The 26,236-nt window shown below is 48.0% G+C and overlaps 1 protein-coding gene across 8 annotated transcripts in view; it reads left to right on the top strand.

The window, feature by feature from the left end:
- pbx3b (pre-B-cell leukemia homeobox 3b) overlaps positions 1–22,239 on the top strand; it is a 51,975-nt gene extending 29,736 nt beyond the window's left edge. For 2 of the 8 annotated variants that reach the window (XM_029160908.2, XM_029160909.2), the window contains exons 3-11: positions 10,540–10,781; positions 11,607–11,797; positions 12,741–12,876; positions 13,635–13,664; positions 17,224–17,389; positions 17,926–18,003; positions 18,366–18,478; positions 19,278–19,367; positions 20,580–22,239. In XM_029160908.2, the coding sequence (XP_029016741.1) occupies positions 10,540–10,781; positions 11,607–11,797; positions 12,741–12,876; positions 13,635–13,664; positions 17,224–17,389; positions 17,926–18,003; positions 18,366–18,478; positions 19,278–19,367; positions 20,580–20,672 (1,139 nt within the window). In that variant the 3' untranslated portion in view covers positions 20,673–22,239. The remainder of the gene's footprint in view (positions 1–10,539; positions 10,782–11,606; positions 11,798–12,740; positions 12,877–13,634; positions 13,665–17,223; positions 17,390–17,925; positions 18,004–18,365; positions 18,479–19,277; positions 19,368–20,579) is intronic. The other 6 variants (XM_029160910.2, XM_029160911.3, XM_029160912.2 and 3 more) reach the window with 4 other exon arrangements.
- The last annotated feature ends 3,997 nt before the right edge of the window (positions 22,240–26,236 follow it).

Below are 26,236 nucleotides of genomic sequence, written 5' to 3'. Positions count from 1 at the left end.
TTTACCAGCTTTTAGTCTGAAGCAAATCGAAATGCTGGAGCAGTGTTCAACTTTATACCTAAGCTATTTGTTGCTTTTCCAAAACTCTTGTTAACAGGAACAGCAGAATAATAGTCATTAATCTGATCTCCAGGTCTTTAACAGTCGAATATTCTCACCAAGGTATCATGGATACGTCTCATAGAGATGCTAAAACACCCACGAGGTGAGCGGGTGAAGGATTGACTCCGGCTAACTCTGTAGCACCACCTCTGCCGGCCTCTCTGGCAATCTGGCCGTGTTGGGCCCCCACTGTGGAGCAGCATGGCACTGGGAGTTGTGGTGGCCAACCCCCCCCTCCATAGCCCCAGGCTGCCTCTACCTTTGGTACGCTACTCAAGGTTAAAGGGATCCCAGTTGGGCGTTTAACGGCGACGCGCTCGCGTTTGAATTGCTTTTTCTTGTCTCCTCCTTTGACACTGTGGAGAACTATCTAACTGTAGATGAGAGCAGTTCATCTTTGAAGCGTTTTTACATCAGCCCCGTTGATCCTGGGTCTCCATTCCGGCTGTAATATTCCTACGGCGGACCTTTAAATCCCTGCACCGCTGTAACACCCTTATAAAGTAGCAGGGGTAAGTGATTTGAACCATTTTACTGTGTGGATCTGCTGTTTGCCGTACACGTGCCGCTTTTGCTGACATTCATTTTGAAACCACTCGGAGCACTTGCGACTCAGAGTAACAATGCTGGGGGGGAAAAAGTGCCTGCTGAGCTCTACAGTGAATATACCTCTGACCCACGCCGAGGAAAGGGAGATTTATGAAATCCACATGTTTAATACATTTCATTTTGTCCAAGGGATTTGTATTGCTTACCACAGTATTTTAGGGTTGAAACATTCTGTATAGTCACAGCTTGTATTGTCTGAGGAGAATAAACCCTGTCCTGTTCTGGCTGCTGGAGATTTGTTTTATGGCGCCCCGCTTTTCTTACACACGTCAGCCGCGCACTGTCTGAGCTATTGCATTTTGTTGTGCTGAGGTGTTAGGTATACACGCCCTTAATCTTTAATGCATAATCCCCGAAAATCCGCTACATAAATGAAAAAGATAACCCTCCTATCAGCGCGGTGACAGAGAATAAGATAGCTGGGTAATTTAATAAAGGATTGACGCTGGCCCTGGTGTGATACGGTGTGTGACCTCTGTGTATTCATTGTGCTGCACGGAGCAGGTGAGCCACTGCTCGTCCAAGTAAGTAGTTCTACATCTCAGAAAAAAAAAAGGAAGCCAAACAAACCCTGGGAGTTTAACATCTGCGGTGACAAACAGAATGCACCATATGGATTAAAGCGCAGGGAGGGTAGTCACTGAAATATTTGCTTTCCCAAAGTGTTGACACAATATAAAAAAAAAAAGGAGAAGGGCGCCTGTGCTTCCACCGCTGTAATCAGGTAGCAGTTATCGCGCTGGAGTGTTTGCCTACCTAATGGTGTTTCCATTTCGCGTGAGTCCGTGTCATCAGCTTCCCATTTGGAGCCGCTTCTCCCACGGCGAGCGCCGGGCCTCCGCCGAGGTGCCGGTTTGCTCAGCCTGCGAGAATAAACAACAAGAGAAAAAAAGAAAAAAAAAAAGACACCATGACGAAGAGGAGCCTTCGACGCGCCCACGGCTTGAGGAAGCGTTTAACTCATTTAGCAGCTGACCACATCGGGCCGTAAATAGTCTGCGGGAGAACGCTCGCTTTACATCTAAAACGTGCCCGGGTGTGATGTTGACAGATATGGCTTGTGACGAGTGATAGTCAGAATGTATGAGTGCCCATAATACCGCTGTCAAGCGCTGGTGCCAGACTGAAAATAAGCAGTTCACCTCTGTTTTCATTCAGGAGAGTGCAGCAGACAGCGCCGGCTTCTCCGCTCTATTTATTGACTTGTTTTACTAGCGGGGGAACAGGGTGCTTTTATACGGGCCTGCTCAGTCTTAAGGCTCTCCAGACATTTACATTATTCCTGACTGAGTTACACTCGGTATAAAGGAGCACGTCCGCCGGCTACGTTAGATATATGCTCTCCTCTTTGTCTTTTATATTCATATACACTGGTGCACCATTTCACTGGCTCCCCATTTTAGTGATTGTAACGTTGCCGGTTTCTCCTGTTACACTAGCGTTATGTTCGTATTTAGCCCCAATTAATTGTCTTTGTAACATCGCAGCCATTTTGCTTGAACATTTATTTTATTTTATTCCGTCGGATAAACGCTCAAATTTCACAAGACTCTAAAAATCTTCTTTCGCTGACTAATCTGCACAACTGCTGCCGAAGATAATGAACGGCAGCAGCAGCAGCAGAGCTGCGGCCGAGGCGACGGTTCCCCCCACCGGCCTAAAGCTCCCGCAGTATTTACATGATATTTCATTTTAGAATAAACCTCTTTTCTCTCCCACTGTGAAGATATTGAACTCTTTCACACAGATGTCATCTTAACCAAAGCTTATTAAAAAGATGGACATCAAAGTTGTGGCTGCCCATTTATCTTATAGCACTCTAATTGGCCACCACAGGCAAGAGAACAACTAACTCCAAAACAGGAGGCGTCGAATGGCTGGGCTAAAGAAGAGGATGTGTAAAGACCTCTCAGTGGATTCATTGCCAATAAATCCCCTAGAATGAAAGCGGGGACTTTCCAGGGTATGGAATTTTGCAAATACATTATGAATCGTGATACGCTGACTTCACTGAACACTTCTTGCCACAGGGTTTAGCTCCTTTGTCCCGATGTGTTGTTTGTGTCCTGTGCCTGACCCACAACCTCAACATTTGCTTGACATCTTTGGAATTTTTTAACATCATGCCTGGTGACGTGAGGCGGTGCGCTCGGAAAAGGTCATACTGCGTGGTAGCCATGAGCGAGCTGAGATTACATTTCTCCGGCTCTGTATAGGCGACCGAATTGTTATAAATTAACCATTTGCCTGCGATGAAGGGAACTGATTCTTTAGCCAGAGTCACTGTTGCTCTATCAAACACCACCACACGCAGGCCTGGGGTGAATAATGCATTATTTTTTTCCACTCAAGTGGGCAATAAAAACACAAAAACAAAGTCATTAATTGCCCACATACAGTAACCAAATGCCATCAAGAGCCTGCGCTCTCATTAACCTGGCACCTAATTATCTGCCTCCAGTCTGAGTCCTGACAAGCTCCGGCGTCTGAACCCTCGGCGTGCTCGCGCTGCGTTGTGTCGTGTCAGCACCGCGACCACAGCCGCGGCACCATTAGGTGCGGGGAAGACAAAGGCTCCGTGCAGCAAAGGTTCCCCCTGCACGCGCCGCCGCAGCGTTCCTCCTGTTAATGCCTTCCCTTCCAATTAAATCTGCAACTGTTAATTATTGTAATTATGAGAGTGAGCTCCCAGCCCGTACCCCCCCCCACCACCACCACCGCGCTCCCCATCCTCCAATCCCTTTCTTGCCGGTGTGCGGAGACGCTACGGGAGCTGTTGCGTTGCTTCAGTGGCGCCTTGTCTCTGCTCCAGTGAAGCCTTAGCGGGGAATTGGATACAGAAGGGGGGGTGCGGGGGGCTTGATGCACATGACAGAGGTGACATGAGGGAGATTGCACAGTTCATCTTGGATAACTGGGCGAGCACGGCCGACGGCCACGCCTCCAGTCGCACTCATTAAATGGCGTGTAAAGAACATGCTGGGAATAATTAGCGCCAAATAACCCTTTTTCGCTACTTTGTTCGCGGGGGAATCGCACAACGACAACAAAAAAGGTGGAGAATCATCTGTGGGTACACAATAAAAGTATTCAGCTCGTCATATGCAATGAAGGAGATGATCTTCTGCTCTTGATGGCTAGAGTGGCTTCGGTCCTTTCTCATGGTAATGCGAAACCCTCGTCTCGCCGCGGACTTTGGGAGACGCTGGCGACGAATCTGAAGTGATGCGTTGAGTGTAAGGAGAGCTGAAAAAGAGTGGATGGCGGGCCGGCTGCCTGTTAAGTCCCTGCGTGTCTCAACATCCTCTCTGGCCTGCTTCTGTCACAAGCTGTTGTTTGCCCCGGACCTGATCGGCCCAGCTAGGCCACGCGCCCGCTCGCCGCGCAGCTAGGGACGAGCCGCAAACATCAGGCGCAGGACGCTTCCAGAAACAGCGCTCGCGCTCAGGTGCGTGCGACCCGAGACGCTCCGGAGCCCCGTCGGACGCCGACCCGGGGACGCGGCGCCGGGGCGTCGGCCCCCGCTCGCGCTCCGGTGTCGCAACCTCAAGTCGCCTCGTGGCAGAGTACTCACGCGCTACCGCTAACGCTACGGCTAGCAAAGGAGTCGGGCTTCACAATTTGGAGCCGAATCCTGTTCCTATAAAAGACACTGAAGGAAAGAACAGCTCCTTCTGCTTCAGGCAGTGCAGCCTTTTCGTGGATACACTGCAAAATCTAAATGATGGACTGTCAACTCTCTTGCAGAAATGCCACTGCAAAGAATAATCTCTTTGGCAGTGGATCATGGTTGGCTGTATGCTACCAATGCCGTTTCTTTGTTTATGCGTGTCGCCTTCACATGCACATATGCAGACATGGGCGTTTGAACATGAACACACGCGCACGTGTTTGCAGACGAACAAATACGAAGCACATTCTCAAAATGCTTCGAGCTTAAACCCTTTCTTTGGACGCATACAGTGAAAATATGGGATTAATAACCTGAATAGCATTATTCCTTCACCCCTAGCCTTTCAAATAATGCTTGCTTGGCTCTGTGTCTGGATGAAGTTTTGCCTGTGTATTTGCCTGGTTATCAGCGTGTAAAAGACCCGCTGTGTGACCTGGTTTCATGCAATCTCCATCTTCTAATTAGGAGGCTGCAGAAAGGCTGGAACGAGAGGAGGAGTGATTAGTTGCCTTTGGGTATTTCATAAGTGGCTTTCAGTGCCACATTTGCATTATTTGCTTGAGGTCTGAATAACAAATCAGCCTACCTTTGCAGCAAATTGAGGCTAGCAGCTAAAGACCATCAATATATGAAATATAAAATGAAACGGTGGACAAGAAACAAGGAGAACAGGGTAAAACAATATGAAATAAAATGTTTCGTTCAGATCTGAACCGTGAGTCTGTTCACAGCTGTGAGACTTGACCCATAATAATAAATGACTCATTATATTCATGATATAAGTAATTTACCGCTTCACAATATCCGTGCGAAGCGTGAGTGCTGGTGAGTTACTCTGTGCGCAGCGGAGCATGTGGACCATGCGCGCCCTGCGCTGCAGCCCCGTGCTGCATGTGTCCTGTAGGGTCAGTCGGTGTGCTGATCTGTAGCGGAGGTCCTGTCCACTCATTTGGCCGGTTCCTCCCCGACCGCTGCGAGCGGCCGCCACCGCCGGGCCTGCTCAGCCATCACTGCACCACTTGGCCATTTGCCCACGCCGGGTCTTAGAGAGCAGGAAACAAAGCTCCACGAGTCCACGTATGAACACACACACACACACACACACACACACACACACACACACACACACACACACGATCGCAGCGAGTGACAGTGGCTCTTGTTTACCCAGCCCTCCCACCCTCCCTCGCACTCCTTTCATCCTCTCCCTCTAGTCTGTCATGTTGCGTGTCACTTCCCACAAATGTCAGTGCCACCGTGGGACAGTGATTAATTTTGGTGTGCTTGGCAAAATGTCGTCAAGATGTTTGTTTGGGTTGTCTTTTCCCACCCCCGTGCCCACCCCTGCTCCACCGCGCATCTCCGAGTCGTGGGTCGAGAGTGGCAAGCACCCCCCCCCCTTCCCTTCACACCCCCGTCCCCTGCTGTCACAGCCTCTTCGTTTTGGGGAGGAGTGAGCGCGTGGTCATCATCCTCATCATCATCACCCAGGGACAAAGGCTACCTGAACTGACAGAGATCTTCTTTTCTGACCGGAGCCACGGTCTGTCACTACCCACCACCACCTCCGCGCGCTGTCTGTTTAGTGTGTGCTGGTGGTGTATGATGGGAGAAGTCTTGACCTAGCACTGGGGGGCTGTAACACTTCACTGTCAGCGCGCCTGATTAGCTTATCACTCATCGCACTGGGAGGAAATACATCATCATTCTAGACAGGGATTCCCCGGTTTAGGGCCCATTCCCTGCCGCCTTTTACTCCACATTTAATCACTCGGCTCTCTGTCCCCTCCAGTATTTCAGCCTCACCTCTAAAGCCCATCGTCAGCCTTGTGTTATTTCTTTTTCAGGTATGTTAAATTTTAACTTTCCTGAGCAACATGGACGCAGATACAGTATTACCATAATGAGCCATCTTCCCAAATTATTCTAGTCACTCAACAAAGAAAGTGAGACACAAAGTGCAGGCAGCGCGTTGGCGTCCCCACAGTGTGGTATCAGGTATGGTAATTACTCTGCCATTAACATTGGGGATAGGTAATGTGTATTAATGTGTTAATGGCATGTTAATTACTGTACATGCTACAGAGAGCCCGCAGGCGTTCTCTCAGATTCTTTGTGCCATGTGGATGTAGGCCAAGCTTAAAAAAGCCTTTAAGAACGTCGATGAAAGAGGATCCTTATGTTTCATTTGTCAGAACAAAAGATTTTCAATGGTAATTTGATCCGGCCCTCTGCTTCCGGAGCTGAAAGTCACCGATCCAGGCGCCACGACGGAGGAGATGATCTGGAGTCAAAAGAGACGTGGAGCGCGGCTGTAGTGACACCGGCCTCTTTGTGAAACGGATCCTCTGAGCCCCGTGTAGTCGCCGCGGTCTCGCTTTGGCAGCGGGTTTTAATAACACGGTGGATTAGAAGATTTGGATCCAGAGCGCCGGGTCTGAGTTAAGGCTCACCTCGGACAAGCCCCGGTAACGGCCGAGGTGCCGCGCTCCTCCTCCTCCTCCTCCTCTCGTCTCACACCGACACAGCTTTAGGAGAGATGACCTTTGCAAATATTGACAGAAAATAAATTCTGTTTCGATTAGTTAGCTTTGGGAGACCTCCGTGGATCGATGCAATTAGATGAACAGGGTGTCAATACTGCATGCGGCCGGAGCCATTCGCCGGAGGCGCTGGGCGGGCGAGGAGCCGCAGGAGGTCAGGGTTACTTGTAATGAGCAGGATGTTTTGGAAGCGGTGATGGAAGGCATCTCTTTTTACTGCATCGCATTCGGCATCCGAGTGGCAGACGCTTCACAGTGTCACTGCAACAAAGGGTCACAAATAAAGAAAAATCTCCAGCTTTATCTGCAAGAAGCGCCGTCCTTCTAGTCCATTGTCTGACGGCTGACAGTGCAGTCAGTGCAGCAGAATGAGGCGCAGGAGCCCGCAGCCACCTCTTCCCTCTTCAGCAGGCCACATTAACTCAGCGGGGCTCTGCCTTTATGGCTCTCCTGCTCACACTTCAGTGATGAGAGTAAACAAGCAGCAGGCCAAAGGTCAGCTAAGCCCACAGAATAAAAGAGGGCACGGGGGGGTGGGGGGAGGAGGTGGTGGGGAAAGGAGAGCGGCCCGAGGCGGTGCTCAGATCACTGTCAGGGCTTCAAGCAGGGAGTGATGTACGAGACGACGGCTCCGAACCGGAAATGATTATAAACAGAGAACACAGGAGGGTGTATGAGGGAGAAAGGCCGCATTGTCTTTATCTGTCAAATTTGTTACTTCCTGGGATCTGATAGTGACGCCGGAACCTGTAACAAATGAAAGGCACCGCCACCTTTGACTGATAGGGATGGATTAATCACAGCGTCTCCTTTTGTTCCAGCCACAGAGGAGAAACCAGGAGCACTCGTATGGGCAGGTGCTCCGCCACCTGTATTGTTGAATGACAAACGAGGCCGATTAGAGACGTGTTATATTATTATTACAATTTTAGATTTTTTTTTCCTTTGACATCATTAAATGCGTTCAGGTAATTAACTGAGCCGCGGCACTAGAGTTCTGTGAGAGAACTGGACCACGTATGGATTTTTCATTCTCGAGTTCCCGCCGCTTGCAGGCTTTACGTACCAAGGTGACACGACTTTCCCACTTTCCCTTTGCACTAAGATTAATCCCACTTTGACTGTGGAGGTGGATTAGAGCTCAACTCGGGTGCCCGAACTTGTTTTAATACCCATATCATCAGACAAAAACAGGATAAAGATTTGAGCAGGCGAAGCAGCGTCGCGGCGCCAGAACGTGGCTGTGGCTTTGGAAGTTACTATACAGATTTGTCAACCACACAGCAAATTAAAGATATTATCTCGCCGGAGCCTATTTTGCGGAAGTCGTGTGATGATGCCGAGCTTAGACAGTGAAGCCACAATCTTTTAGCGCCTCCAACAAAAGCCAAGACGGAGATACGCGGCGGCGCGTTGCTGATTTTTCTTCCCGCGGGCTGTGTTTTATGATTTTCGTTTAATGTTCAGTATTTATGTGTCTGAGACGGATCATACCTCCCAACATGTGCGTTATGAATGACCAGCCGGAGCCGCTGTGGCACAAATACACCCTGGTGGACTCCTGCAGGGCCGTCTGCCTCTCAGGGCAGCGCAGTAATAATTTCTATCCTGCTGATTTTCCCAAATAGAAATGGACACGTATGATAAAAATGTCACGGCCACTCCGCATGTCAGTGGACTAACAGGATTACATGTCACTTTCTAATGTCTCGCTCTGTTTTCCTTTGCCGTGAATGGCCACATTATTACACACAGGAACCGTGGTAATATATGGTAAGAGACAAGTAGCTCTTTATGGCCTGTGATTATTTAGTTTGAATGAAACCAGTGATTTATGCCCATTTAGCTCAAAAGCCCTGTAAATTCCCTCAGCTGCATTTCCCCTGGATATAGAGTGAGTGGAGTGAAAGTGACAACTGGGTTTGGTGTGGAAATGTACGCCGCGTCCCACAGTTATATTTAATATACCTGACGGGAAAAACGTGCCTACCTACGGTACTTACCAGCTCCTGCAGCACAAAGGAAGGGGCGACCTGCTGAGCTTGTTCAATCAGAAGGTGGGAGTAAATAGTGAATTAGGAAAATATGGAGCGGCGCGGCAGATGAACCCGCCGGCTATTAGGGCGCGCGGGGGCCGTGCAGCCGGGCATCTGGCTTCTGAACTGGAACGGAAGCGGCCGGGCCCGTCCAGAACGGGAGCTCTGGGCGGAGCCGTGCAGATGCAGCGCGCTGTGGCTGAGGGTTAGTGGAGCAGCGGCGCATTGTCCGCATGGATGGCTTGGCTCGACGCGGCCGCCGGAGCGCCGTCCAGCATCTCAATGTCTCCAACACAAATAGCCACATTCATCCACTCCTCTCACACCATTACACCTAAAAGACTCGGAGCCAGCCGATCCATAAATAGAGGCAAATTTGTTTTTCGCTGGCGCGGCGGCCGAGCAAAGCGCCGACAGAAAACACGGTCCAGGACATCGGAGGCGTGGCCGCAGCGTGATGCGTTCTCCCCCTTTTTTGTGTGTGGAATAACAGCAGCGGAGAGAGAGAGCGTTTTGTGTGGATGATGTGCAGGGTCAGTCGGTCACGCCGTGGTAACGGGGCCTCCTCTGATTGCATGCCTACTGGCTGACACAATAGAGCCACTAATCTTCTTATTTAGAATCCAGAGGCCGGCCATATCTTAATGAAGCTGTAATGAGCTGTTGAAAATCCGCGAATTGCGGGAGGGATTATTGAATTGAAACAACTCTGGTAATCATAACGTTTGAGTGGCCACTCAGTATTTACTGCCCATCGAGCCACATTTTTATCCACTCATTAAACCGAGCCCCGGCTTGTTTTGGTTGCGATCCCGACCTGCGGTGTTTTTGTTGTTTGCTGTTTAGACCGTGCGAAGCTGCCATTGTGTTTGCATTGCCGACGCGTCCAGGTGTGCGTGCACGCTGTCTGCCGGCTGATTATGGCTCGCTGACAAGACTGGCGAGACACGGGAGCGAAGGAAATAAACAACAGGCGCCGGGAACAAAAACATAAAGCCGGCTGTATTCATTTTGCCTCTTGTAGATTTTTATTTCAAGTGTGTGTTTGTTTTTATTTTATCGCTCCTTATAATTCTACAAAAGCAGGACGGGGGAAACAACGCAAGATTTAAAGGGCATAAGCAAAATAGAAACGAGGAGGAAGCGTTGGGACTTTTCCGGGGTTCGCGGCGTTCACTCTGTCAAAAGCAGAGACACTTACTAGAGGTATAGTTTTCTGTTTAGCATCCTTTCGCAGAGTAGAAGTGCCACTTCACCATTGAGCATTTGTCAGTTTATGGATGTTGCTGTCATGTCAGCCTCCCCATACACACAGAGTGCAGCGCAGTGTGTAAATAAAAGAGAACAGGCATAGACATGGGCGACAGGAAGCCAGCACACACACAGGAGGCACCTAGTTTATACCTGCAGGGGAAACATCACGCCGAACTAGACGACGCTGGCAGATGCGGTGCTTTTTAAACAGACTGCCCCCCCCCCCACACACACATTCTCGCTCTGTGGCCCTGTTTTAATCCTATTCAGCTCCTGGATGGCATCAGCTCACCCTCGGCGCGCGTGTTCTGTTCCGTTCCAGGCCTCAGCATCCGCGGCGCCCAGGAGGAGGACCCCCCGGACCCCCAGCTCATGCGCCTGGACAACATGCTGCTGGCCGAGGGCGTGGCGGGGCCCGAGAAGGGCGGCGGGTCGGCCGCCGCTGCCGCCGCGGCCGCCGCCTCGGGCGGGGCCGCCGACAACTCCATTGAACATTCCGACTACAGGGCCAAACTCACTCAGATCAGACAGATCTACCACACGGAGCTGGAGAAGTACGAGCAGGTGAGGAGGAAGGCGAGAAACACTTTACCCTCAATAAACACGTGACCAGCAGCTGTGAGCGTGCGTTCACTTGATCTACTGGAGTTTACTCCATAACGCACGTTACCACCGAACACCCAAAACGCTTTATCCCCTGCATTAGAGGGAAAATTACACAGCATATACGTGATGAAGGAGAAAGTGTTAGCAGATTGGGAAAAAATTGCAGTATTATTAACTTTGTTGTAGTTGATTATAGGGATCCTAAAGAGCGAGCGCCGGGGTCTGTGTTAAATGAAAGCACGGGCCGCTCCTTCACCTGGCACTCTGAGCCTGCCATTAAACATAGCGGCATTACGGGCGAGGAGAGAAGGTGTAGTGATGCCTCAGCAACCCGGTGAGGGAAATTAGACTAATTTACTCTGCTCTCTGAGAGAGGAGGTGGGTACGCGGGGGCACACAACATTTCGCCCGGAGTAAATGCATCTTTCTTAAGGGTGTTTCCAGGTTTTAATTATCTAAATGTAAATACTTAACGAATTTTACTCAGAGTAATGAGCTAAAGTGTGCACTACCTAAATGAGTTATTCTAATTAATCATGTATGAACTACTGGTTTAACAAAAAGCTCTTTAAATTCGCTTTGCATTAGGACCAAGCCAAATTGCACATTTGCATTAGCGCTCGACGATGACTTCACCTTTCGTGTCACCACAGTAACGCTGAGCGAGTGCATCTGATGAACTCGCTTCCTGTCGGAGGGGTCCGCGGCTTGTTTCTAGTCGAAGGACGTTCTCGTGGGAACTCACCCCGGGTGCGTTTTGTCTCTTTGCCTTCTCTCGGGCAGGCGTGCAACGAGTTCACCACCCATGTGATGAACCTGCTGAGGGAACAGTCTCGCACGCGGCCCATCTCCCCCAAAGAGATCGAGCGCATGGTGGGAATCATCCACCGTAAGTTCAGCTCCATCCAGATGCAGCTCAAGCAGAGCACCTGCGAGGCTGTCATGATCCTGCGCTCCAGATTTCTTGATGCCAGGTCAGTAGATTGTACATTTGCTTCCCTATGACCCATATAAGCCATGCAAACCCAGTGAGCAAGATGTTTTTTGTCTGAAGTTTGCCCCCCCCTCCCACTTTTCTGGCAAAACATCCAGTATGGGCGCTGCAGAGATGCATGATTTTAATTACGTCCATGCTCCATGCATTATCCATTTCCAAGACAATCATGGCCTCACACACCTGAGAGCAGTTAAGACCAAATGAAATGGGGGCCCGAGTCGTGTGTAATGGATGGAGGGGAGGTCATCAGCAGGTGTTGTGGATTACTCTAATCGCTAGCAGCGCGGCGCGGTGTGCAGCTCGGCAGCGAGCGGCACAAGTTCAGGGGCAAACGAGCCAAGTGGAAGCACATTTGCTGCCCACTGCCTGTGTGAAGCCCAGTAAACAAGGCAAAATAAGCAAATGCTCAACAACATGATAAGCAGTGCCCTTGGGAGGAAAGGGGACCCAGCTCTAGTTAGAGTTAGCTTGTTTCGACTGGAGATCCCTGGGGCTGTGGCACTTGAGGAACAATGCTCAACTGTGCATGCTGTGATTTCTATAATGCACCGGGATGCACTCCGACTGGGCTTTGCGCTCCATCACGAAGCCCACCCATCCGCTACGCTAAGCTCCGCACATTACACGCTTGGACTGGAGATGGGAGACCAACAGACCAAATTAAACATTGTATGTGTTTGTATGTACGTGTGCGAGCCTGTCAGTGTACTGGTTGGAGCCTGCCCCTCCGTGTGTTGATGAGACTCCTGGAGCAGGACACGATATCCCGCTCCTCAGGGGCCCTTCGAGCCCATTCCTCATTATTTTCACCATTTATGTGTGAGATTGATTGTGCAATTTGTGCGATCCAAATGGATGAGTTAATGCCGGCCCCACTAATAGGTTTGCTCGGCCTTTCTCTCGTTGTGCTCCCCACTCAGGCGGAAAAGGAGAAACTTCAGCAAGCAGGCGACGGAAATCTTGAATGAATACTTCTACTCGCACCTCAGCAACCCATACCCGAGCGAGGAGGCTAAGGAGGAGCTGGCCAAGAAGTGCAGCATCACAGTTTCCCAGGTGGGTAGTGCTCATCTAACAGTAGCTCGTGGGTAATCAGGGTGGGGAAGGCTCAGGGCCTAGAGGGATAGTTACCGTGGGTCACACCACCGAGGCACAATGTCCTTAGCTAACCTTGACACTGTGACTGCCTAATGATGCTTCAGTCAAGGCTGGTCCCAGTCAGTCAGAGCAGGGCCACAGGGGGGGGAGGCCTATATCATCCCCGGCCTCAATCAAAGCACTATGCTGCCCTTCCTTAGCCGCCCCATCACCGGGTCCCCTGCCATTTTTCTCTCTCATTCCCATCCGCCACGTGTGCTCTCTCTGCTGCCTGCTCAGTCAGAAAGAAAAAATAAATACAGCTTCTGCCGTTACTGTAAGAAAAGTAGTTAAAGTCCGGTGTTTGTATCCGTATGTTGACAGGACTCTGCTAATTGACAGTTCTAGTAGTAAAACTCTAGAATCCCCACTTTATGCATAGCAAAGCCTCCTTGTTGGGTAAACCTGATGGCAATATACCCCCCCACCCCCCACCCCCCACATCCAAGGCATTATTACCCTGTGCTCTCCTTTTCTGCTATTACTGTGACACTATCTAGATTTCTCTACTCTATTGTTCTGTGGTTGTCCTCATGAGACCCGGTATCAGGGAAACATGAATCTATACAATAATCTGCAGTGTTTTTTCTGTGTGGGGAGGGCGTGTTGAGGGGGGTTTATTGAGTGTAGTCATGAAGAGTCAGATACTGTAAAAGCCCATTCTTTTTTGCCTTCAGGGGGTGGGAAGCACCATCACAGTATCACAGGTATGTCATAACTTCTCCTGATCCACTGTTTTCATTTTTTGTACCTTCTATGTTTATGTATGTAATAGCCTCACAGTTTTCCACTGCACAGAACGCCCCCCCCCTCCCCACACACTACTGGATCAATGCTAATGCTACTGTACCATATATGACACTATTTCAAGTTTGAATTTGCATTTTCAAAAGAGTGGATGAGAATCTTCAGCATCCACACTCCACCTTTTCAAGCAGAACAAGAACATTGTTGAATTATTGATTCATTCATATTTTTTCTACTACCCCCATCTTCTCACAATATTCTGTGTGTACTAATGTGTCACATAAAAGTTTACTTTTTGGCTATTGTTTACCACATCGTTTGTCTGTTCTAGAGCGTTGACTAATTGTGTGGTTCCTCTGAATCTTCTAACTGCGCTCTCACTGCGCCAACTACACAAACACACGCACACACACGCACACACACGCACACACACGCACACACACGCACACACACACACACACACACACACACACACACACACACACACACACACACACACACACACACACACACACACACACACACACACACGGTGATCCCCCCCCTTGTGCTGTAGAGCAGTTAAAGAAATGGCCGTCAAGCCTCACAAATGGAGCTCCACTCTTTCCTGAGTTTCTCATCAAACAGCCAGCAGCACCCGTTCCCATGAGAACCAGGCAGTCCATGCAGAAATTAGAGGGCTTTTAGAAATTCACTTGAACTCATCTCAGGCCCCATTAGTGGCGTAGTCCTCGACAAGCGGTGGCCAGACATTCTTATTGACTTATTCTTTGTGCTTTGGCTCATTTTAAGTGAGTAACAATGTCAGAGGCCTGACGTGGCGCCGGGCGCACAGTAAATTTGTTATCCCTCGCCGCGCTCTGGCCTTTCGCAGTCGCAGTCCGCTCACTGTGGCCGCACCAACGGCTCGGCTAAGTCATTTCTCTAGCAACCCCCAAACGCTACTCGCGGCGCTTTGATCGCAGAACCAGCTCATTAGGCAAAAACCATTCGTTTTCAATGGTTTGCCGATATCAGTCCGGGACTTGGCTCGATACATCATCGCTGATGAAACACCCCGCGTCATTTTGGCAAAGATCGTTTGATGTCAGCTGTCGTCCCTGAGAGAAAAGCCTCGCTTCCCCCAGAGACCTCTGCTGTTCATATGCAGTGTTTTATGTGTAGTGGAGCGCTGCAGCGATCATCTCTAATGAACAAAAAAATCTTAAATGTATAAATTATCTGACTGTGTCAATGTGTCTGATTTGATTAACACTGTGTCCTGATTGTTGGGAGCGCGCGGCTGCGGTGCAATGAGGTATTGACATTGTTAGGATTGCCCCAGTGGCTCTCTAAGGATGCTGTCACTTTGCATGCACATTGCTGGGCTCCTGAACGCAGGCGTGAGATTGGTTGGCTGCAGAGAGGCCCAGGATTCAGGGAAGCCACGTATGATACAACCTGCAGGAACGGTTCAGCCTTTAAAAGTGATTCCCCTGATGAATAAATGATTTAAGTAAAGGTTTTATTTCTGAGCAAGAATCTGCAAGAACACCTATAGAATCGTCCCTATTGATATTTAGGCGATTAAGTGAATATTAATATTTAGATAGATTGCAGTGATAGATACATCACACATTTGCGGACATAGACAAGTGAAGAGTATTGACCTGAACTAGGGTGAAAGCGTCTGAATTATTAACCGCGGCTCCGCTGCTTCCTTCGGCGAAAGCACAGTATCGTGTTCTTGCGAGGAGCCTGAGTGGTCATTATACAAGCACTGCCTCTGAGGCTGCTGATGTCTAAAGGTAATTCAGTCTCACAACTTGGTCCTCGCCGCACATAGCAGTCCGCTGAATGCATGGGCTGCCACGAGATAAAAGGGAATTAGTTCTGTAGATTGGACTGTGCCCCACAACCTACAGCGCCGCGCATTCGTTCAATATTTAGCTGAACCCGGGCCTCGCTGAGGCCGGAGCTCACTGGTGTGAGTACAGTAAGAAAGAGGCAGGTGTGGTGAAGGAGCAGGACGCGGCCATAACCCAATGCATCGTGAATGATGCAGCGTCAGAACTCGTTCTCTGCACATTTGGGATCCATCACAGCCATTTTACTCTATGGTGCTGTAGAACCTGCAGCGGACAGAGTAACACGTGCAGTTGTGTTGATCGCACCGTGTGAAGTGATGATGAGCTGAACTGATGAGCTTCGTAAAACATTTTCCAAGGTTTTGCAGGCTTTTGTGGCCACTTTGTGAGCTGTCCAACACAACAACAATATTGTGTCGTCTTTGGCTCCACAATCCACCATAAGCAGGTTAAGTAAAAAGGATGATGGCCGGGGCTTTCATTGCTTCCAATTAAACCTTGCTTGTTAGTTTAACCTCTAGGTAAACCCATCAAACAATTGATGTCAAGGAAACCCTGCCAACAGTGGGCCTCGCCTGAATGGTCATTAATTTTAATTGCCTAGATATTAAAGATTTAGAGCGCAGAGACGTGCAGGATAGAAATGATCCGATGTCCTGCAAACGCAGTGGGTTCCTGCGCCGCGGCGTTGGCGAGCTTCTGGGGATATTAAAATTTAAGCACATGGGTGGAAATTAAATAAAGTGTCATTAGGGGCAGCTGCTCTTTGGCTGGTCCAGCCGTGGGCTGCAGGGTCTGAGAGGGGGGCAGCGGCACGGCGACAAGACACTCTAATTTATAGGACCATTAAAAACAAGCATCATCTCATTATTATTCCGCTGTTATTGCAGTGCAAGCGTTCGCACAACTTTCCGACAGGATGTCGGATTCCATCATCGGTTGTAAAGCTTCACTCTTACCACTAGCGCTGCTTCCTCGTGCCTTCGCGGTTAATTTCGGCTTTGTTCATTTTCATCAGTTGACGCTGGATTCTGTGCTTGTTGGCCCCTGGTTTGGACGATCACAAACCAAAGACGCTTCAAACGCCAGTGACGAGCATGTTCACGCGCACACACAAGCAACTGTCTATTCCACTGGTTATACTTTTTTATAATAACACATCATGTCATGTCAAGTATCAATATTCATCCCAGACCCCCCTTTGTCTTTTTTCTCATACATTTGCTGTGTAGCCTTTGTTACTTTTACTCCTTCTTGCTGTAATCGTAAAATCGCCTACGTTTGGACCCGCTGATCTGGAATCAGTGCCTAGTGCGCATATAGAAGTTAAAATATGAATGTTGATTGTTTTACTGAGAGAAAATTTTCCAGGAACCCTGACTGTAACACACTGACTTTAGCGTGTGCGCAGCTGGAGCCCCCTGTGTTTTAGTTTTGTCAGGAGACAGATCTGAGAGGATGTCATGCTCCCATCCATGAGAAGACACAAGCGGCTCCTGATTATGGCTTAATTAGCTCGTGTACCCGGCGGACATTGCTGCAGGGGCTGGGAATTGCTTACTTGATGGACCCAAACATGACATCTTGAAACAATCACACTGCTCAGTGCACGGTGCTGTGGCTGCCTGACGTCTGACTCCTCTGCTCCTCCTCCCTCTGCTCTCCCCCGCAGGTGTCCAACTGGTTCGGCAACAAGCGGATCCGCTACAAGAAGAACATCGGCAAGTTCCAGGAGGAGGCCAACCTGTACGCCGCCAAGACCGCCGTGAACGCGGCGCACGCCGCGGCCGCCGCGGTGCAGAACAGCCAGGCCAACTCCCCCACCACACCCAACTCCGGTAGGCACCGCTGCGTGCAGACACCAGAAGCGACGCGCCCCCCGCCCCGGCCCCAACCTGCCGCCCGCCTGCCTCGCTCTCTCACGCACCCTCCACACAGGCGAGAGTGACAGGCCCCGCTCCCAGCCCGGGGATCACGGCGTCTCCTGTCTATAAGACAGCTGATGCCGAGCAAACTCATGCATAAAGCGAGCGTTCCTGACTTGTGAACCGGGAACACGTGTATTTTTGGCAAAAAAAAAAAAAAAAAAAAGGAGGAAAAACACTAGAAATCAGAACGCCGCCATGGGATTTGTTTTCTCTTGACTTTCTGTCAACTTCCTGTCATTTGTAACGTAATGCTATGTAGTTCCACCGAGCAGCAGTAGCTCCTTTCTGCTAAATAACACACATTGTTGCTGGGAGCATTTAAACGACAGTCGTAGCATTTGATGAAATGGGCATTTGTGCACTTTGTGAATGAATCACTTTGGATGCGGTTGACCTGCGGAGGGCTGTGGTGAGCTCACGAAGTGGTCCCTTTTTCTTGCACCCAGGATTCCAGATGAAAGACGAAGAGTTTCAGCTGGATTCTGCCGAGAGCAAAAACACTCTTTTAAGCAACATGTTTACTGGTACTGCTCTTTTCATAAGCTTCTTAATGTCCTCTTTGTCATTTACCATGTGATGCCTCCCTGCAAACGTTAGACTGGAAGTAGGTGATGTGGAACAATTGGGAGCTCACGGCGCCCAACCACATGTAGAACTGCCCCCCCCCCCCCTCGTGTGTCATGTGACCATCCATCTCATTCGCGTCCACCACGTTCGTAGAACAAATCTCCCCGTCAGCCTCTCTGCACATTACCCCCCCCCCCCTTCACCCCCGTGGCTTGCCTGCTTCGGTGTATTTGTTGGCTTGGGTCGTGTGTGTGTGTCTGTTGCTTTTTCCCTTTATGGCCCTCTCATGTACTCAGCTACTGACATCTTCCCTTTCCAGGTTCTTCAGGTTCTTTTAACCTCCCAAACTCGGGGGACATGTTCTTGAGCATGCAGAGTCTGAATGGGGATTCTTACCAAGGGGCACAAGTCGGAGCCAATGTACAGTCACAGGTAGGGCCAACAATCGGGGACAGTTCCTGCCCACCAGTGCAGAGACCTGTCCTTGTCTTGCCTGTGTACTGAGCCATCCACAGTGCAGTCTGAAGCACACAATCCAAAACCACAACATGAGAAAACAATGCTGCTCACGGACGGGCAGGTCAAATTACTCCAGTGAGGCCTTCGGTGTTTACTGACTATTTCGCTTTGGATGGAATATTTTGGCAGCCAAAATATAATCCCACCCCGCTGCTGTCATGCCTCAAAGCAACCACCGGGTCACGATAGCAAACATTAGCGAATGCATTTGGCTTTGACTTGAGCTCTTGGGTTGGTATTGGGTTTTTGATACTGTTTGTTGTCCCCCTCCCTCCCCCTTTTGTTCCTCTACTCTGTCTGTAGCTGTTCTAGCTCTCTGTCTCATCTTGTTATTGTTTATTGTCGATGTCTTTTCATTTTGCTAGTTTAATGCAGTTGCACAAGCGACACACAACAGCTACCATTAAATAAAAAAACAGTCAATGCTTTATAAAATAAAGTAAATAATAAAAAAGCTCACGTACGTGTTATAAGGGTCACTTTTCTTTATTTTGGTTCATTATTCCATAGCCACTGTAGAACGCACAAGCATGCTGTTACATCGAGACGCTGTGTTTCGCTTTAGCAAACCAGCTAGCTGTGTTCCAGCCGCTGTCCGGAAGTGTGTTTGTGATGTAGCTCTAGTGCTCACTGTTGTCTCTGAGCATGTTTACAGCCGGACGGCTGCGCGACACCCGGCTCACCAGCTTGTCCACCTTGTCTGTCCCCCCAGGTGGATACCCTGCGCCATGTTATCAGTCAGACGGCAGGATACAATGATGCTCTCGGGGGCAACACCATGTACAGTCCACACGGCTTAAGTGTAAGTCTGCCTTTTCTCACTTTACAAACATCAAAATGTAGTGTGATTATACTTTAAATTATGATTTGGCAACTTACGATGTGACTAAACGTTTTCTTTAATAAAACCACCAGCTTCACTGTAGTTGACTTTGTGGACTCAAACCCAAAGCAGCCGCCATCTTTCGCCTGTTTTGAAACGCGTCACAGCTTCCTCCACGGCCTTATCTCCGCGATAATTCATGAACATGTGATCGCCTGCAGCTCTTTCCAGACACGAGCTCCATCTTCCTTGATGAGCTTCGATACGGCGCCTTTTCGTAACGAAACGCATAATCTGAAGCCATCAGGGTAAAGATTCATTTAGTTGATGAGAGGGAGAAACGCTTGCACATCACACAACTCCCTCTGCGTCTCAGTGGCAGAACTTGAGCGTCGGCCCTTTATTATTAACTTAAGTAATGATTTATTTGAAAAGAAATAAACAAAGTGTGGAGGCCGTTGCCAGCGCCGAATGCGCTCGGTGTCATCTTGGCTTTGCTGAAGCTGCTATAAGCTCTTTACGCACGTCAGCTCCTCGCAGGATCAAGCGCGTTTCTTTTTTATTTCTTTTATTTACTTTCTCACAAGGCCTCTCACTTCCGCCGACCTGTGCCCTCACCTCGCCACGCCATCCGGCCAAACGGCCGCACAATGCTACGCTAACAAAACGCGGAGCGCGCGTCAGGCGGCGGCACGGATCTGGTTTTGCAGCAACAGTCCCAGCGCTGCCTCATGGAGGCATTAGCATAGACTAACCTTTAGCTCTGTTGGCAGTGACGTAGGAGGAGGCGGTAAAGGCTAGGTCACGCCTGGAGCAAGGCGAAGTCAGGCCGGCTGAGCTCGGAGAAGCCCTGCCCTGTCACTTTCGCTCAGCTCTCCCCACCTCACCCGGCCCGAGCCCTCCCCCCTCCTGACTGACAGGAGAATATGTAGCGACAAGCTGTCGGCCGCTGCTGAAATCTGCTTAGACACTGATTTCAGGGGCCGCTCCCATTGGTCGGGACACGAGACAAATTTGCTTCCGAGTGTCCCCTCGCTGACGCTCCTGTAATGCGAGTCACATTGCATCAGTGCGTTTTTATTATCAGTGGATTTCTGTTTTTTTATTCACACTTTGCGGAGGTTTTGCTGCGTCTTGGGTGTAAATAAGACTGTGGTTGTAACCGCCGCCTCTCTCCGTTTGTGTCGCTAGGCTAATGGGGGGTGGCAGGATGCGACGACTCCGTCTTCTGTGATATCGCCGACAGAAGGCCCTGGAAGTGTGCACTCCGATACCTCGAATTGATCCGCTATTCAATGCATCTCCGCCTCAAACTGGGCACGGACTCTAACTGGCCGACCAACTGAGAGGAGAGGAAAATCTCCCAACAGATTGAATTTCCTGTATTTTAAAGTGTCCCATAACCACGCCATACAAAACCACATGCTCCATCACAAACACCAAGTGTTTCTTGACTATTCAGTGTCGCTTTTATTTTTTTGTTTTTATAAATCAGCTGTAATCGCCACCGCTCTTATTTCTTTGTTGTAGGGGTAAACACACACATGCACCCATAGTAAGCCTCCCTCAGATGTAGACTTTCAGGATAATTATCTCCTCTGAATTCAAATTACCCAATGACACTTTAACGTGACATTTAATGGCATTTTAAATGGCCATTTGTTTGATTCTTGATTTAATTACCCCTTTTCATTTTGATAATTGGGTCTCTCTTTCACTTCTTACAATACATAGATTAAAGCAGCTGTTTCTTTGACTGTAATAGTGCTCCCAGTCCTGTCCAGCAACTTAACAATGCTACCGTTGACAGCTCAATGGCAGCTTTGTAGTTCCTTTCAAGATTTATTTTTGCCTTACAGCCGTATATATTAGTACAAGGAAATGACTATTCAAACTCTGGAACATAAAGAAGCGTAATTGATTGCTTGACTATAACATGACACGACTCCATATTTTATAATTTGATGTACATATGTAAACATTTTTTTTTTCTGCGGCTTATGGAAATCAACAAATCCCCGACAATGGCTCACTCCTCCACGGCGCACAGGACCAGGCCCCGGTTACAGAGAAAAGAAATTGTACATAAAATAGCTAAAGAGTAATTATACATCCCACCAATCAATACACAGCTTTATTACCTCAATTAAATCCATAGAAACCGATCATTTGCAACATTTCTGTAGCTTAGAGTGCTCACTTACTACCTCTAAACGACATCACCACCATACTTCATTTGCCCTAAGTTCATGTTTTTATGTAGTTATTTTGACGACATCTTGTAACACTGTAAACTCGTCATTCTCTATGTAATCTAATGTATATTTTAATCTTTTAATAAAACGTTGCTGCGTTGCAACTTAAAATGACAAAAATTAAAAAATGATGATGAAAACAATATTAATACCAGGAGGACTAGACGGGGAGGGGGGTGGAGAGGTCGCTGCGGCTTTTATGAGGGGGTGTGATGAACATTGTGGATAAATGAACACCAAACAGTGAAACTGTTGTAAATACAGAAGAAAAAAAACATTTTGAATGTTGCTCATCTTGTTACTAAATCATGCAAAAAAAGGAAAAAAACACTATAAAAACTGTAATGCATAGAGGTTTCAGTATTCAGAACTGTACATTTCCAGCTCTGTCCAACAGGGTTCAAGACTTGTTTTCTCTTTTTTCTATTGTATGTGATTCTGAAACTGAAAAGTCATGACAAATGATGATTTGTGGCAGTGATTCCAATGTATTAAAGATGTTTAGTGTTACTTTCTAACCAGACTACACCCTGGACTGAAAAGTCTTCCTTGTGGTAGTTGTGTAATTTCAAACATGAATAAACATTTTGCTTTGATGACAGTAGCTTGTGTTTTTTTTATTTTTTATTCTTTTTCAGAGGTCTGGCACTTTTGTTCATCTGCCAATAAATGATGCATTTTAATAAAGGGATGTCGAACATGTCCGTTAATATAAACATCATGATTATTTTTTTTCCTTCTCAAATAAATTATTTAGTGGAGCTGCATCCTCTACATTGGCGCCGTCTCTAGCAGGTAAAGATGACTTGAGCTGGTTTGCAGCTACGGAGCTGACGTGGTTAGTGCAATTAGCCCAAATGTCAGGCACTTCTAATTCCGCCTATTTTGTCTGTCTGTTGTGAAAAGGCTGCCTTAATGGATCATTGGTTACCAATTCCACATGGAAATTGACAACCATTTATTCTCATTTGCCAAGCAGAGTTGGTCTATCTGGCTCCCGTCCTTGTGTCCGCCGGTGGCGCCTCTCGGTTCTGGACCTTCTGGAACAGCTTAACAAAAGTCCAGGCTCCCAGAAGAGCACGATTCCACTCAACCAGTGCAGAACTTCACTGAGCACCTTTCATCCTCCGGAAATAATATCTTCACCTGGATGTTAGCTGTGACATTGCGCAGATATCTCTGCCAGTTGTTGATAATGACAATGATAATGACTGAGGCTGACGCAGCAGTGCTGATAGTTTTAACCCTGGTTAGTTCAGTTAAGCACATTCATGCCCATAGTATTTCCTATCAGAGTATCATGAAGGCATTAGGAGCTTGAGGTCCAGCCCTGCTGCACTCTGCCACGTGGATTACAATCTATTTGCTCAGTCTACCTTTACAAATAGATACATTTGCTTCCGCGAGAGCTTGAACTATTGGATTTTAAGTACTGCACTCAGCAAAATTGGCCTCAGAGCCTTTTAAATAAAGAAGTTACATTTTCTGAGATTATGCCTATTAGAGATTTCTCTAAGGTTCATTAAGGACGACATTTTCTAAGTAAAATTCACCATGAAAAGCATGCGTCATTAAATATGGAAATGCAGAATTATATTAGCAATATGCACCAAGCTAGTGCCAATTAAATTAGAGAGAGATATCATTTGTATTATTAAGGTGGAGTTCATATTAGATTAAATGTAAAATATACACTTTTTCAGTGTGATTTATTGCTTACAGTGCACTGTTCACAGACCCATGTTATACTGTATTTCAGTAGAGACATTGTTTAGATTAAAATGTAAAAGCCTCTAATTGTATCATACTAAATTAAATTTGTAGGAGGTTTGCAGAGACATTTATAAGCTGGCGTGTTTGTATTTTTCATTCTTTACGGCAATTCACAAAGTTCAATGAGTGAATGCTAATACTCGTTCTTCTCTTTGGGTTTAACAGAAGAATTAGCTTTTCATGTACAATAGGCCTCGGGAATTCCACCACATGAAATAACTACTCTAAGTTCAGACAACGTGCAACATGTTGTAGCTTTGATCCTCGATCGGAGATCATAAATCATAATTCAGTGAGAAGCCACTCGGAGGTTGCTCCGGAGAGAAGGCTATGAAGCTGATTTGGGTTAATAAACTACAGCTGACTCGTTTTAGGTACTGTACACCAATACATCCGCAAACCTAATAGCAAACATGTTCTACATTAGCGTCTCCTGATGCACCAGGCTTTGCGTCACAAACAACAAGGCCAGTGAGGAAACGTACGGAGTACGGAGCAAAGGCCAGACACAGGCTGATGCGTTGGGTGGTGAGTAGATGTATTGATCTGAAAGGCGTCACACTAGGTGTCAATCAGGTGGCAATGATCTGCTGTATCTGCTTCAACTCAGCTCAAATGGACATAAATGGAAATTGAACCTAAAATAATGTTCAGCAGCTTTGTTTTGTAACAAACTAAATGTGTGTGTGTGTGTGTGTGTGTGTGTGTGTGTGTGTGTGTGTGTGTGTGTGTGTGTGTGTGTGTGCGTGTGTGTGTTTGTTGGTGTGTTGGCATCCACTTAACCAGTTTCCCTTTTTTATTTAAAAGCACTTTCTGGGTTTTCCTTTTCACGGCTCTCGCTTTTGTGAGACACTCATCAAGCCAGAGCCATGAACTTCTATGCACAGTGCAGCAGTTTGATTTACTGAGCAGGGCTATAAGGCTATAATGGACCACAGACTGTCTGCACTGATCTCTTCAGCAACACTGACTCCTATTAAGAGATGAGTCCTGAGTGGCCTTTGAGCTTAAAACAGTAGAGTTAATTAACATTTGATCCTACCGCTACTCACATCTTCCGAAGTTCATTTCCAATTTCATTTCGACGCGTTCACCCAATCATCTCAACACTACTTTGCTAAGATCTCATCATCTCTGAAGTGGCGGCGGCTCATCCTTGCAGGCACTTGAAGGCTTGTGATGGGAGAAGGGTGTTTGCTTCACCTTAAACAGTAGCAGGGACAATGTAGAAGTGACAGAGGGACAGAAACAGTATCCTGTATGCGTCCCCATCTTATTATCTCCTGGGCACAGATTATAAAAAACAAAATTAGTTGGTACATTACAGTATTTACTAGGCTACACTGTGTACAGCCGTCACTGCTCTCTATGAGGTTGTCTAAAGGAAACTCCAGAACTCCAGCTGCACTCTAAGTTAGAAATCAAACATAAATCTCTAAAAAAAATCCTGTTCTTGAGACTAGTAGGAGATGAAGACCTAGGCACACATGCAAACAGTGAATGCCCAACATCGTGAAAGAACGACCACATCTGACCTCTAGCTGGACTGTAGAGTTCAGGAGCGATGTCCAACCAACACAGAGGAGCGCTGGGAAGCGCTGCAGAGCCCAGGAGGAAATCACACCTAAGCATCTGCAAAAAACTTGAATGAACGTTCTTGCAACAATGTTATTTTAGATGACAGTCAATTTTACTGTGCAATTTAAATGTGATCATTATTCTGATCTAAGGAATTTGTCAAAGTTTGTCTGCTCCATCAATTGTCACTGTTTGAATAGAACTAACACAATACTGTATAAGAAAGAAAAAATAGCACCATAAAGAGCAATGTAGTAAGTTACTGTAGGACAAAGGGAAGGTCACAATATGGATCCGAATCTTAGATCTTTAGATCTTAGAGAAGATCTAAATTTAAATATTTGACATAGAGTTTATAGAAACGTAAGTGTTTATTGGCACGACGCCTGGAATTCTAGGCACCCTGCAGTGATTAGCGTCCAGGATTATGTTATGTCTTCTTTACTCCCAGCGCGTCTCGTGTGTCTCCTCGTCTTTGCTTGAACGTACGGCCTGACATTCAAATACAAATGGTCCTGTTGTCAGCTTCCAAAAAAAAAGCAAAACAAAACAGATAAAGTGACTGAAGCGATCTGTTATTCAGCGTCAGACAGCGGGGTCCTGGAATAAGTTCACCAGACAACAGCCTGATTCATTTACAAGCTATAAACAGGCTAGAAAGTGACAAGTCCTCCTAAAGTGACAACATGTTTGCGACTAGATTCTTGTGATGTTTTCCTTTCTTTTATTCAAACCATAAAGTGGTCTGTTAAATATCTTCTGGTGCGTTTCCACGCGCTGGCGGTTGGATGACTCGAACACGATGGCGTCACGCTGGGAGAGATCAAACGCTTCCGTCAGCGCCGCGCCGCGTCGCGTGCGATATTAAGCGATGCGGAGGTGCCGTGCGCGCGCGCTCCCGAACCTGACGGGCTTCGGTCCTCGGCCCCGTCGCCGCCGTGGCGGCGGGTCGGCCTCGGCGGAGGGGTCCGGGGGGGTCGTCCCGGCCTCCTGCCGCTCCACTCAGACACGCGCAGACCGCGGCGCGCGCAGCCCCGTCGTCTTAGCGCTGCTCTCCAGCAGCTCAGACACAGATCATTGCCCGCAGCGTGTGAAGATAGCGCCGCAATGATCCGGCGCCTTCTCCTCTGGCTCTTTGTCTGCGTGAGCCGTGCACCGGCGGGGGCACCGCGGGATCATAAATACCATGGGTTCGACCGAGTGGAAAGGGGGGGGGGGTCGTCGGTTAGAAATGAGTCTCCT

This window comes from Betta splendens, chromosome 9 (genome assembly GCF_900634795.4).
Source record: "Betta splendens chromosome 9, fBetSpl5.4, whole genome shotgun sequence".
NCBI lineage: Eukaryota > Metazoa > Chordata > Actinopteri > Anabantiformes > Osphronemidae > Betta > Betta splendens.
This window is presented reverse-complemented; position numbering and strand designations above follow the sequence as displayed.